Genomic DNA, 13,734 nt, shown 5'->3' with positions numbered 1-13,734 from the left:
GACCTCCAAACTGTAAGAGGATAAATGTGCGTCGTTCGGAGCCACGCAGCCTGTGGCGATTTGTTACAGCGGCCACAGGAAAGTGACGCAGCCCCCGACCCTGCCCCCCCCACCCCCCGCGGCCTCGTCTCTGTGACTCCTCAGGCTTCTGTTCCAGCCCTGATCCCTCGGGTCGGGGCACGCGCCTCCCAGCTTCTCTGGGAGTGAACACAGAGCTTTCTCTGCTTTTCTAAGCTTCCGTCACACACGAGCCTGCACCCAGTAGGCACTTAATAAATCCTGGTCAGATGTAAATAAATCTGTGTCTTTATTTCCATTTACAGCGGTTGAGGGGAACAGACTTTTGATAGCAATGACTGCTAGTTTCGCCAGTGGCAGAACTGGAACCTCCTCGCCCACCCCCGAGTGCTGGTCAGAAGTGGAGGGGCAGCGGACATGTCCGGCTGAAGCACAGGGGTGCTAGGCCTTTTACTGGGACGGGAGGTGGCTCTCATTGTCCATGGCAAGCTGGAAGAGGCCCACTAAAAACCAAGGGGTCCAGGTCCTAGGGTGATGAGCAGCAGGCAGGGGGAGGGCGTCTCTGTGGCTCCCAGCTCTGGTCTATTCTTGGCATCCCTGTCCACCTCTGGCCTTCTGGGCTCTGACCCAGGGGAAGGCACCCAAGTGTTCACCCCCATGGACAACTTCAGCTCAGAAAAGACCCAGCCCAGCTCCCACACTTTGCAGCGGGAGAGATGCTGGTCCAGAGAGGGGAAGCGATTTGCCCGAGGTCGCACAGCAATTGCTTAAGTCTCCAAAGAAGCTGGAAGATTCCCGTCCGGTGTCGCCTCCAGGAGACTGGGGACTGGGGGCGTGAGCCCAGCCTCCCTCCGTCCCGGTGAGGCGCGGCGCGGTGCGGGGACCTCGGGACAGGCTGGCCAGGAGCCGGGGCCGGGCGCGGCCTCACTTGAGGTCATGCTGGCTCTCGCGGTGCCGGCGCAGGTCCACTTTGCGCTGGAAGCCCTTGGCGCAGAGCTCACAGCTGAAGGGCTTGAAGCCCGTGTGCTTCCGGCTGTGGGTGATGAGGTTGGAGCTCTGGCTGAAGGCCTTCCCGCACACCTGGCACTTGTGCGGCTTCTCACCTGCGGGGGCGGGGTGAGAACCTGGGTCAGGGCCTTCCCGTGGGGTCTCCCGCCCCCGCGCCCTGCATCCGTTCCCCAAAACGTCCTTGTGCTTCACCTCACGGCCAACCCACATTCGCGTTAGAAAATAATTAGAGGAGGAAGACAGAATAAACACAACTCTGACACCTGCCGGCGCCGTGCTGGGCTGTAGCCGGGTCGGGGCCGGCGCTGGGGCCTCTTTACCAGCACAGCCCAGCACCTGGCACGGGGTCCAGGGCAAGACAGCCTAGGAGTGACGGATGAGTGACGGATGACTAAAGGCAGAATGAATGAACGCTTGAAAAGTTCACCGGCTGGTCTCACTTCTACCCGTGAGAACAGCAGCGCTGGCTTTGGCTGTGGCCTTCCAGAGGGGGCAGCCCCCCCACAGACACACATCATTGGATCCCACCCCATTCTAAAGCCGGGATCTTTTAACAGGGAAAGGCGGGTGTGCCAGGAGCTCTGCCTGAGAGGGGCTTGGCCTGGGGGCTCGGCCGGGTCCCGGGTGGGGGCGGCCTCACCTGTGTGAATGTAGGTGTGCTTCTTCATGTCCGACTTCTGGTGGAAGCGCTTGCCGCAGAACTGGCAGGGGTAAGGCCGCGTGTCCGAGTGGATGAGCAGGTGGGTGGACAGCGTGGACGAGCGCTTGAAGGCCTTGCCGCACATCCGGCACTCGAAGCTGCGCTCCTGCCGGAGGAAACGAGGCCCCGGGGGCTCAGGCGCAGGCGGGGCCTCGCGGCCCGGGACTGCCAAGCTGGGCGCAGGACTCGACCCGGCCGGAATCCCCTGAGGAACAGGACACTCTGCTGGGGTGGCCTCTAGGACAGGCCTGGAGGTGCAGGACGTGGGCCCCCGTTCCTGCCTCCTAGGAGGGGCTGAGGCCCAAGTGGCCTCCTGTGAGACTTTTCCTTGTAACTCTCACAGTATCCCAAACAAAATAAGTCTCAGTACATGTTTGTTGACTGACTAACTGTGGACCAACTGATCCGGGAGATTTTTCAGGTGCCCCTGAACCCGGAGTGGGTTCCTGGAGGCAGGGATGGTCGGGGGCTGAGCAGTGGTTTGGTTAAGAGTCTGAATTACCAGGGCCCGATTCTGGCTTCTGCCTCTTACCAGCCACGTGGCTATAGGCAAGTCACTTCACCTCCCCGAGACTCGGCTTCCGTGTCAGGGCATCGGAAGGCTGTGACCGCGAAGGGCAGTCGGAAGGATGGTGCTTGTCGCACCTGAGCTTTTCTATTTACCCAGGTGTTAGCGACCCAGCTCCACTGCGGGTGCTTTCCAGGAATGGAATTCTAAAGAGGGGCTTCCTGCCTCGGGTAGGGCTGAGCGGGATGGGATGCACGTTTAAGTCTGACTCCAAGATTCTAAGTCGAGGAACTCAGAGGGGCGGACACCTGCCCTGCCCGGATGGCTGGCGGGACCATTTCCGAGCATTGCAGACATTGTGCTGCCCCCGGAAATCCCACCGGGGCCAGGTGTGCGTGAAGCCTCCTCGGTCCGCCAGGGAGTGAGGCGTTTCCAGAGGGGGAATTGGAGACCCAGACGGGAGAGGCAGATAGTGAGGGACCCCCGATCTGTGTCACCCTCGGGGCCTGGGTGAGAGGGTGACCATAGGCCCCCCCGGGCTCCCTGGGAGGAGCGCAGCACAGGAGGGCGAACGGGGGTCCTGTCCTTGGCCAGCTGCCCACCTGGGAGTGGACGTGCGTGTGCTGCTCCAGGCTCACGGCGTGGCCGAAGGTTTTGCCACAGATGTCGCAGGCGAAGGGCCGGGTCCCGCTGTGGGAGCGGCGGACGTGCACCTCGAGGCCGTGTGGGGTGGAGAACACCTGGGGGGCGGGGCAGAGCGCGAGGTCGCTGGGGGCTGCCGAGGGGGCGGGTCCTGGGACACAGGCCCCGCCCCCGCCCAGCTCCAGCCACGGATGGGCTCACAGGGGGAGCACCGGCCTGCCAGCTCAGCAGGCGTGAGCTGTTATCCTGGGCAGGGATCTTTCACCCTTCGTGGCGTGGGGTCCGGAAGGCCCCCTGTGGCCCTATCTCAAGGCGAACAGCCTCGCGGTTAAGAACTGGAGTCGGCCCCAGGCCGCTCTGATATCTACGTGCTGTGCGCCCTTGGGCGAGTGACTCGTCTGTCCTGAACCCCAGCCCGCCGTCCCCCTCCCGGGGCTCAGGCTCGTGGAGCGCTTCGCACAGGACTCACTGAGCAGTGAGAACGCACGTCGTGAACCCTCGATGCCACCGAGATGTGCAGCTCAGAGGACACCCCCGCGCCCGCCGCACAGCCGCTCACCTTGGTGCACTTGACGCAGCGGTAGGCGTCCATGCCCGGGGAATAGCCGAGGCTAAAGTCCAAGGGCGGCTCGGAGCTGGGCACCAGAGGGCTGCCGTACAGGCTGACCGGACGCTCCAGGAAGGCGGACTGCATGGTGGAGGGGGTCTGCCGGTAGCCGTGGCTGTAGGACGAGGCCAGGGCGTCCCAGGAGAAGCTGGGCTTGTAGAACGGGGGCGAGTCGGAGGGCGGCGGGTCCCCGTCCTGGGGTCGACACAGCACAGCAGGACCCTCTGTGGGGAGCAGGACACAAGTCTGGGGGTGACTCCTTTAAAAATAGGCCACCCGCTCCCTGCCACGTGCCGAGGATTTCAGTGTTCACGTCCCAGATACTTACAGTGGGGGGTCTGGGTCCTCACCGAGGCACCTCAGCTTTTCCAGGTGCAAAGTGCCCCACCCTGCACAGAGTGCAAACCTCGCCCACGTCATCGGCTCACCCAGCCGCTCCCTGGGACCCTCATGCTGAAGTCCCCATCTGGAAATGAGCTCCTGTCCAGGAGGAGTCCAAGCAGAAGCCTGGGAGCCCAGACTGCACCCACATGACATCGTCGGTCCTTCCTGACTCCCAGGGGCCCCTGCTCCCAGCGGCCCACCCGCCTTGCATGCCCCTCGCACTCGCTGGGAATGAATGGCCGGGGCCTCGGGCACGATACCTGGTGCCGAAGACATCCTTGTCAAGCTCTGGTCCAGCTCCAGCTCCGGCTCCCGTTTGAGATCCGTCCAGTCCAGGCACTGGCTCGGAAACAGGGTGCTGAGGATGGGGTCATTGCTCAGGACCTGGTCCCTGGTCACTGCAGGGAGACGAGACCATCAGAGCCACCAGCTGCAGGCCTGGGAAGCCCCGAGGGGGCCGGAGAGGTCTCCCTCCCCGGGACAGGCGGGACCCAGGGTACCTGCTTGTGGCTGCCCCTGGCTGCTCTCAGGGGCTCTGCCCAGATGGGGGAGCCGGGTACAGGCCAGGAGGAGACCCCCTTGGAGCGCCCTTGGACCCGTCTCGGTTTTTCCAAGCACCTCACCGTAGCCCTCGATCGGACCCCCACTTCGAACCCACACGTCCTCATCTGAGCTACGGAGCTGATGCCATTCTGACGCTCCCAGCCTCGGGGGCTCAGAGAGGTGGACACTTTCCCTCCAGCAACACGTGCGGAGCCCCGCCTGCTCCCACGCCTGGAAGTGGGGCCACTTCCACTGAGCTGCTGCTGCCGTGTCCCCATCATGTGGGGCAGGGAGCCCCAGGAGGCGCAGCAGGGGGCAGATGTGGGGGGGGGCAGCTGGCGCCCCCACTCACCGTGGCTCAGGGCGGGAGGCCAGACGAGTTCATCCTCCCGGATGCGGGGCTGGTACGTGTGAGCCTTCTTGCTCTTCACGAGGAAGGAGCGTGGCATTGTCGGCGTGCACCGCGCACCTGCAAGGGGGGCCGGTGGAAACGGTTAGGAGGGGAGAGAGGACAGAGCCTCATCTTGAGGTCAGAATCCCCTGTCCTGGGTCGGAAGTTCATGTCCATGTGGAACCTCTGAACGTGACTTTATTCAGAGATAGGGTCTTCGAAGGTGTGACCGAGTCGAGACGTGGTCACTCTGGGTTAGGGTGGGCCCTCAATCCAATGCGGCCAGCATCCTGATGAGAAGAGGGATATTCGGGCACAGGGTCTGATGCGCAGAGGGTGTCACGTCGAGGTGGGGGCAGCTGCAGGCTGAGGATCGCCGGCGACCAGCGGAAGGTGGAGGACGGGTGAGGCCGAGGCTCCCCCAGAACCTGCAGGGGGCGCTGACCGTGCCGACACCTCCATTCTGGTTTTCTAGACTTCAGAACCCCGAGAGAACACAGTTCTGCTGTCGTAAGCCTCCCAGTTCGTGGGACTTTGTTATGGCAACTGTAAATCCTAACCTCCCTTGCTAGGAAAGCAAGGAGCTCGGGGCTGCTCCCGCCCACATGCCCTGAGCTGCTAGGAGTGGGGAAGGAAGGGGAGGGGGTCTCCACACGGACCCCACGGCTAGGAACCTGCATTTGCATCCTGGTCGGATCGGCCTTCGGGGACCACAGAAATGGATGGTCTCGGCTCAGGCTGCTGGAGCCAGATGCCGAGTTAGAATCCCAGCTCACCTGCTGTGCCGTTTGGGGCAGACGCTTAACCTCTCTGGGCTTATTTCCTTTTCTGTCAAGTGGGGCATCTGGGCTTGTAGTAGTGCTGGTGAGCAAATCATACGTGCTCAGTGCCTGTCACGGGGGGGACCTGGCAGGCGGGCCGCAGCAAGGGAGGAACACCTCAATCGCAAATCCATGTTATCACGCAAGGTCGGCCATGGCCCCAACTCAGAGCCTGGTCCCCACAGGGAAAGGAGCCTTCTCTCCCTCTCTGTGGGGGTGAGGAGAGGGTTAGACTTATGTGTGAGGCCCGAGGCCTGAGAGGACCCCTGCTCCACCCCACCAGGAGGCCTGTGGTCTCTGGACATAGAGGAAGAGACTAGTGTCCACCAACCCCAGCAGCTCAGGCAGCGGCCGCCCAGCCCAGCCCATCACTAGACCCCACCGGTCAGGGGCTGCTGGAAGACCCCAAGGACCAAATCAGTGGAGACCCGCACTTTGTCCCAGGCAGGTGTCGGGCGTGGCAGAGCTGGCCCAGCCTGGCCCTGCTGGACTACTGCCTCCCCCGCGCCCAGGGCTCCCAGACGACGGACATCATCTCCTGGTGGCCCTCTCTCCTCCCCACCCCAAGCGGCCACCGAGCCCAGGCAGAAGCTCGGGGAGACACCCAGCCAGCGCCAGTCCTGATGGCTCTCCTGCCGGTCCCATTCCCCGGCCTCACAGGAGCCCTTCCGGCCTGGGGCCGGCAGCAGACGTGGCTGTGGGGACGATAGGGCCAAGCGCGGGAAAAGGATCTCGGCTGCCCGCGAACCGCGGCGAGGGCCGGGGCGATAAGGCCGCCCTGTGGGAGGGAGATTAGAGGGCGCAGCTCGGAGCAGCACTGGGGGGTCACCCCTTCCCCAAGGGGGTGAAGAAGGACCCCCAACTCTGCCCAGCCTGCCTGCCTCTTGTCCAGGGCCCCGGGGGGCATCAGCAGTCTGGGCTGTGGCCGCTCTGCCTAGGGAGAGGGGGACACGGCCCAGGTCCGGCCCTTCTCGCCCTGGGCCTCAGTGTCCAGATCTCTTTAGTGCGGATCACCCCTCAACCTCCTGGGACCACTGTGGGGAGACATGCCAGCATGGTTCCCGGGCCGCAGGGACCCCCGAGTGTCAGCCCAGGCTCTGAGGACAGTGACAAGCTCTGGACCAGGAGCGGGGGACATGCTCTAGGCCCTTCCCACCCTGGGCTCGGAGAGGGTTGGACTTGAAGGCCTCTGGGGTCCACTCCAGCTGTCAGATTTTGACCTCACAAGGCTCGCCTGGCCTGCTGTCCCTCTGGGCCTGGCGGGCAGCTGCGGCGGCCTTATCTTCCAGGGACAGTCTTCCTCCCGCCCACCCCCCACTGCTGGGGCTCCCCACGGCCCCCTTCCTTCCCCCTTCTAGCTCTTGGGGAGGCCGGGCCCTGGGCAGTTCCAGAGGAGACCCACACACAACGCGGGTGGGCTGGGGCGCTGGGTTACCCTCGCCCTTTGCCCTGGGGGGCTCCCGAGGGACATGGTCTACCTCTCTAGCGAGTGATTTTTCTTTTTACGTAGTATTTCATCAGTAAGTCAACGAGCACCAACGGCGGATATTCAGGCCACAGGGCCAGAAACCCAGGAAATTCTCACCGCTGCCGTCTGCTCGGTCTCAGCTCCCTCGATCCTAACCAGAGGGGCTGAGTCGCTGTGACCCCATTCTGTAGAGGAGGAGCCCAGGCTGAGAGACTGGCTCACGTTCCCAGGACAGAGCGAGGCGGAGCAGGCCTCGGTCACCCCAGGCCCCCATGCCCTTGACTGCCAGCCCACGAAACGGGCGCTGCCTCAGCTTGGAGAGAACAAAGCTGAGGGGGACGGTGTTCAAAGCTCCCTGGTGTGCGTTACGTCATCGAATGCAACGGCCGCCAGGGGAAGGGAGGCAGCGGTCATCTTTTTGGGTCACAAGGGGGAAACTGAGGCCAAGGGAGGACAGTGGCTTGCTAGCCCTGCAAGCCAAGCCAGGCTTGCGCCACTGTCCTGCTGGAACTTGACCTCTGACCCGGTGCTCGGCCCATCATGCCCGTGGTCCTGGAACAGGGATGGGGAGGCTGGTTGTCGGGGCTAGAAGGTGGAAAACCCAAAGCCCCCTGATTTTCGCATCTCTTCAGAAGCCAGAAGGCCCGACATTGGTCCCTGAAGCATTCGGGTGAGAGAGCGGACCTCCTCGGGGGGAGTGTTGGCCTCCCTTGGGCTCAGACCCTGAGGGGACCCCAGATGCCAGCTGTCTCGAACTCAAGAGGACACGCAGCCACACTCTCTCAGGTTCCCGGCTGCACCTAGAGAACTTCCCTCTGGCCCCTGTTCGCTGAGTTAAAAATAAACAACAAAAAACAGGAACCAATCACCTATATGGTAGTTAATTAACAACCACACCGTTTTGATTCACACAAACCTGTTCTGAGAAAGAGCTAAGAGCAGAGATTGTGAAAGCCCAGGATTTCTTCATGAAACAGAGACCTCGATGGTATCGGGCTCCGGAAGAAGACTCACTGTTAACATCTCTTCGAAAACCCCCAATCCTGATAGAGGGTCCCCTGACGCTGAGCCAGAATCTCAGCTGCAGCTTTTGGAGGGGGGCGACCCTGCACCCCGACTTCCAGGCGGAGCCGGGGCAGCAGACGGGTGATTTCCGACGCTAAGGTGTCCTGGGCCGCCACGGGGCCGAGTCCGATTCTGTGACCCTGAGCTTGACCACATCAGCCACCAACCTGGGGCTCGATTTCTCTCTCTCTCTCAAAAGGGACGGTTGGACTGGGAGATTTCTACACTTCCTTTTTGCTCCAAAATCCCACACATGGTTCGTTGACCTTCAGTGCGGGACCGGTCGGTCCACCTTGGCTGAGAAACTCATCGCCTGGGTTCCCTTTTCTGGGAGGGTTGGGTAAGACCTGCTGTTTCTAGCTAAGGAGGACCCTCTGGACTTCCTCGATGTCTGAAGACTGACTTAAGAGGCAACGCAAACAGACAAAAACCCTTTCCATGTAGGAGTCGGGGGAAGTGACCCGGGTCCTTTTAGGGGCCGGAGCAGAGAGTGGGCCCTCTCTCTATTTGAAATTCCCATTGTCACAAGCGAGCGGATCGATGGCTGGGTGAACCCCCCCCCAAGAATTGAAATCGGGGACTTGAACACATATTCGTCCAGCAAAATTCACAGCAGCCGAAGGTGGAAGCCACCCAGGTGTCCATCCACGGATGACGGACAAAGAAAACGTGACGCATGCCTCGACGGAACATTCTTCGGCCCTAAAAAGGAAGGACATCCTGGCGCACACGATGAGGACATTGCGCAGAGTGAAATAAGCCGGCCGGTAAAGGACAAATACTATGTGACAAACATCTGCAGTACCGTGTGGCAAACTCAGAGACCTAAAAGAGAACGGTGCCAGGGGCTGGGGGAGGGGAGGGGGGTTATTGTTTAATGAATACAGAGTTTCGGTTTTGCAAGATGAAAAGAGTTCTGAAAACGGCGGTGACGGTGGCGCAGTAACCTGTATGTACTTAACGCCATCTAAAATGGTTAAAATGGTCAATTTCATGTCATGTTTATTTCACCTCAGTAAAAACAAAAATGAGACATTTCCTGAGCATTTCTGAATCAGAGACTAAAGCGCTGGCTCAAACTCCTGGAAACGAATGAGCAAAAACCTCCCTCCAGGCTAAGGAGGAGGGGGGCGCAGTTTTCTGTCCTTTCTGAAAAGGGTCAAGAGGTTGTGTCCCAGTAAAAGCATTGCCTGCGATCAGGCTGTTTTCCCGGGGCGGAGCGGGGTGATCTGGACCCAGAACCTTTGGGGGTCCTCGTGCTCTTCAGTAGGAATCCCCCAAGCCCACCCCACCCTCCTCGAACCCCGAGAAAACGGTCTGCACGGTTTTGAATGACTCCATCAATCAAACGCGACTTTAGTTTTCCGAGGTTCTCTAAGAACTTTCTGCAGGAAACCAGCATGCCAATCCCCAGATCTGAGTTGGAAGAGCTCTCACTCATCTCCTTATCCAGAGAGTCCCTTCTGTGCCAGCTCCAAGGACAAGAAACCCACCACTTCACTGAGATGGACATCTTCTGTCCCTTGTGCACGAAGCAGGAGCGGGAGCAGGTGCAGCTCAGCCCGCGTCTCCCAGACCCGCGTCCAGACCGTGAGCGAAGCCCCCTCCCCCGCCCCCGAGTCTCATGGAAGCCGCGGACTTTTCCCCCAGAAAAATGTACGTGCACGAACCCTCAGGGATTCCGCGGGCTGTCCCCGCCTCAACCAGCTCCACTTTAGAGGCAAGCACCTGTCCCCAGACCCCACCTGTACCTTGGCTTTTCTCTCCAAAAAGGTAGGAAAGGCTGTGACCCCACTCCCCATCGACCATCCCATGGTTCCTGGAGGCTGGGGGAGGGGCGGCCTCCCCTCTGCCCTCAGTGGGCTCTGGACGACAGGGCACCATCCTCACTCAGTGTCCCAGGAGCTTTGAGGACAGTCGTCTGGGACTTCCCGAGCCATCTCAATCCTACTCTCTTACTTTACAGACAGACGGGCTCCGAGTGGCCCAGGGACCGCGACAGTTTGCGCCTGAAGCGGGGAACCAACTCAGGCTCCTCAGTGTGTCACGCCATGCTCCTCCCGGGTCCCCAGGACCGCTCCGGGGTGAGCACATTGTGCCTCTAGGTGATATCCGCCAGCCTAAACCTGGATTCTGAAAAGGCCGGTTATGTCCAGCTGTCGGAAGGCGTCACCCCTGGGCAGGCTCACAGCATCTCAGACAAAACTGTCCCCACCACCCCTTCTGCCTGGATCCAAGGGCTGGAAGCTTCATCCCACGTGAGACCTTGCCAGCCCACCTCATTCTTCTTCCTCTAAGTGCAAAAGGGACGACGTCTCGACCTCGGTCAGACGTGCAGATTGAAAGAGAAGAGGCAGGTTCCCGTCGCACAGCACTCACCTGTCTGAGTCTGGAAGCTTCTGGTCCTGCACGGGGACCTCGCTGCCCCACTCTGTCACCTTTGTGACTCTCCGCACAAATAGATACTTCTCCTTTCTCTCGCGCTGTTTTTTTTTTTTTCCTCTTCTGTTCCCCTCCCTGATTTTCAATCTGATTATTTGTGTCAAAATCTGGCGGTGAAGGGACAGCCAATGGCGAGCAGCAGCTCGGAGTGGCATTTGCTTATCAAAGCTGCCAGGACACATTCACTCTCCCCCTCGGCCCCGGAGCTGCGGAATCTTCTCCCGGAAACTTTGAAAGGCTAAATTACTAAGTTTTAAACATTAAAGTTAAGAGAAAACACGTACGCGTAAACCTGATTTTGTATAGAGAACTTACAACTTTCCTTAGTTTCTTTCTTTTTCTTTCTTCTGCTTTCCTTCATTTGTTCGTGCCTTTCTCCCTCACCTCTCTCTCTCCCTCCTTCCCTCCCTCCTTCCTTGCCGAGGTCACCATTGAGAAGAAAGGTCAAGTTCATGCATCCCCAGACTTGACCCTAGAAGGGGTCGAGGTGCGGCGGGGTGAGGTAGTGAACAGTCAGCACGACCCTGTGCGGGCTCAGGCCCACGTGCAGGTTGCACCCGGGTCCCGGGGCGTGCGTGCGTGCGTGCGTGTGTGTGTGTGTGTGTGTGTGTGTCGCCACCTGGTGGCCAAGGAGGAGACCAGAAGAGGTCCAAGGGGCCTCCAGGTGTCCCTGGGTCACCAGGGGGAAGCAGAGACGGCCGTCCTGACCTTTTCATCCCCACCTTGAAGCTCCTTGCCCTGACTAATTTCCCCTTCTTCCCTGCCCCAATAGCCTCTGGCACATGAGATGACTAATTTATTTCTGGAGGAGGACGTTTTGCATAAGACAAGAACTCACAAAACAGCACTGTTAGGCTGATTTGCATGCTCTTCCAGCCCAGCGCTGGGGAGATTATGTTTCCCTCACAAAGAAAACACGTTTGGCGACCGGAAGCCCCAACTTGAACTACAAGTCCAAGGTCCGACAGGAAGAGAAAGGGGGTTTCAGGGCGAGGTCTGTCCCAGCCAGGCCCAGCCCTGAAGTGAGCGCCAGCCCGGCCAGCACCCAGCCCGCGAGATGCTGTCGGGATCCACGGGAGAAAAACACCCCCAGCCCTGGGTCTCTCTTCTTGCTGGCGAGAGATCAGTGGAAATATCTGGAATATTCTTTGGAAGATTGCCAACAGTCGCCTACAATTGTTTGTCATTAGGCGGAAAACTTAAAAAATCATTCAAGAACACTAAGGAAAAATGGTCCCTGAACTTGACCAGTGCGTCTTTCCTCACGTCCCCACTCGACCGTACACGCACGTCCAGACGCTGCAGTCGTAAACCGGCGGGTCTTTTCCCACGGATTTTTATATAAGCGCCTCCTAAATTCTCTCGGGGCTTTAATTAGCATATTCGACGGGTTCACAGAGTTTCATGGTTCACCTCACCAGCTCCTCTATGGATTGGGATGTTTCCTTCTTGGGGTATTTTCTAGTGCAAAGCTGAGCTGCTGCTATGGGCCCTGTGCAGTTCAGCGGCTGGTCTAAGGGCCAGCACCACTCCCTACAGCAGGCAGCCCTGGAAATAAAGGGCTTTCGTTAACCTGTCCAAGGGCCGAATCACTTCAGCACTCCAGTGCCCATTCATTCATTCATTCATTCGAGGTACTGCCGGTACCTTTCACATACCAGGTCCCTCCTTCTTCCCTGCTCCTCGCTCCCTGCCTCCCTGTCTTGGTCAGCTTGGGATGCCGTAGCAAAATGCCACACACGGGCAATTTATTTCTCATGGGGGCCAAGAAGTCCAAGGCCAAGGTGCCGGCAGACTCCGTTCCTGAAGATGAGCTTCCAGGCGGGCAGACTGCCACCTCCCCATCTAGGACAGAGAGAGAGCCCCAGGGTCTCTTTCTCTTCCCCTAAGGACATGAATCCATCACAGGGGCCCCACCCTCACGACGTCACCTAAACCCGATTACCTCCCAAGGCCCCGCCTCCAAGGATTGTCACATCAAGAGGCGGGGCTTCAACATATGAATTTGGCGGGGACACATTCAGTCCCTAATACTCCCTTAGCTAGTGCATGTTTACTGAGTGCCTACAAGGTACCAGATGCTGGGGTTTCAAACAAGAGCCAGACGAGACCCCGCGTGAGAGCTCCCTCCTGGCCTAGCAGGTGGGATGGGGCACCCAGAGATTTATAATTTGGGGCGAAAACCTGTGATGTAAACGTGGCATGCAAAAGGACCCAGACTTGGAGAGTTCACGAAGGCAGTGACGTCTAAGTCGATGTCAGGCTGAGTTTGTTGGGAGGAGGGAAGTCAGGAAGAATGTCTCAAAGGAGAAACAGCATGTGCGATGGACTGGAGGCCAGGACTTTCACGGGACTGACGGCAGCCAAGTTCAGCGTGGGTGGAGGACAGAGACTGAAGGGGGTGTGTGGGGTGCTGGAGAGAAGAGCCTCGAGAGAAAAGGAGCAAAGTCAGGCAGAACCCCGCCCCCATCCCCGGGTTTGAAAACCTTCGGGGATTCCCCTCGGCCTAGCAAGACAAAACTCTCGGCTTCGGAGGTGAGCACTGAACGCTTTTCATAGTGTCAGAAATCTTTCAGATGACAGCACGTTTTCGGATGCAAGTTGCAGAAACCTCAATTAAATTAATTAAATAACAGCAACGAAACAGCGGCCAGGTGCCCAGAGGATATCGTCTGAATTGCATTCATCCGGGCTCAGGACACTTGCAGGTGTTGTCCCCTCTGCCTGGATGGCCTAACTCCCATATCTTCCCACGGCTGACTTCTTGTCATTCAGGTCTCGGCTGAAATGTCACCTCTGCAGAGAGACCTCCTTGGCCATCACCTAAAGCGGGACCTTCGCACTCCATGGCTTTCCGCTCCATCGGCCTGCCCTTTGTTCTTCTTGGCATTCGTGAGTATCTGAAAATATCTTGTTGGCGTCTGACCTCGTTGTTTACTCTGGACGGACGGCCCACAGGAATGGAAGCACCACAAGAGCAGGTGTCATGTGCGCCTGGCTCACAGCTGAATCACCTGTGCTTTGAACAGTGTATGGTAGACACTAACGATGCATTTACAGAATGAACGAATGAGTGGATGAATGGATATCTTTCTCGCCATCTCTCAGCTTTGCTTTCCTCTGGGCTGGTTTTAGCC

General features: G+C 59.2%; 1 protein-coding gene across 2 annotated transcripts; it reads right to left on the bottom strand.

Annotated features, from left to right (window-relative positions):
* Window positions 1-408: 408 nt before the first annotated feature.
* GFI1B (growth factor independent 1B transcriptional repressor) lies at window positions 409-11,166 on the bottom strand. Of its 2 annotated transcripts, none has more exons than XM_039862969.1 (7): window positions 10,535-11,166; window positions 4,763-4,879; window positions 4,128-4,265; window positions 3,436-3,707; window positions 2,837-2,974; window positions 1,667-1,931; window positions 409-1,121 (listed from the first exon to the last, which is right to left on the bottom strand). In XM_039862969.1, exons 2-7 carry the CDS (start codon window positions 4,857-4,859, stop codon window positions 943-945), a joined length of 1,089 nt encoding a protein of 362 aa, XP_039718903.1. In that variant the 5' UTR covers window positions 4,860-4,879; window positions 10,535-11,166; the 3' UTR covers window positions 409-942. The 2 variants fall into 2 exon arrangements, with proteins under 2 accessions (XP_039718903.1, XP_039718904.1); XM_039862970.1 differs by having other exon boundaries at window positions 1,667-1,832.
* Between the last annotated feature and the right edge of the window lie 2,568 nt (window positions 11,167-13,734).

This window comes from Pteropus medius, unplaced genomic scaffold (genome assembly GCF_902729225.1).
Source record: "Pteropus medius unplaced genomic scaffold, Ma_sr-lr_union100, whole genome shotgun sequence".
In the NCBI taxonomy this organism is placed as follows: domain Eukaryota; kingdom Metazoa; phylum Chordata; class Mammalia; order Chiroptera; family Pteropodidae; genus Pteropus; species Pteropus medius.
The sequence above is the reverse complement of the archived record's forward strand: the minus strand, read 5'-3'. Positions and strand labels throughout refer to the sequence as shown.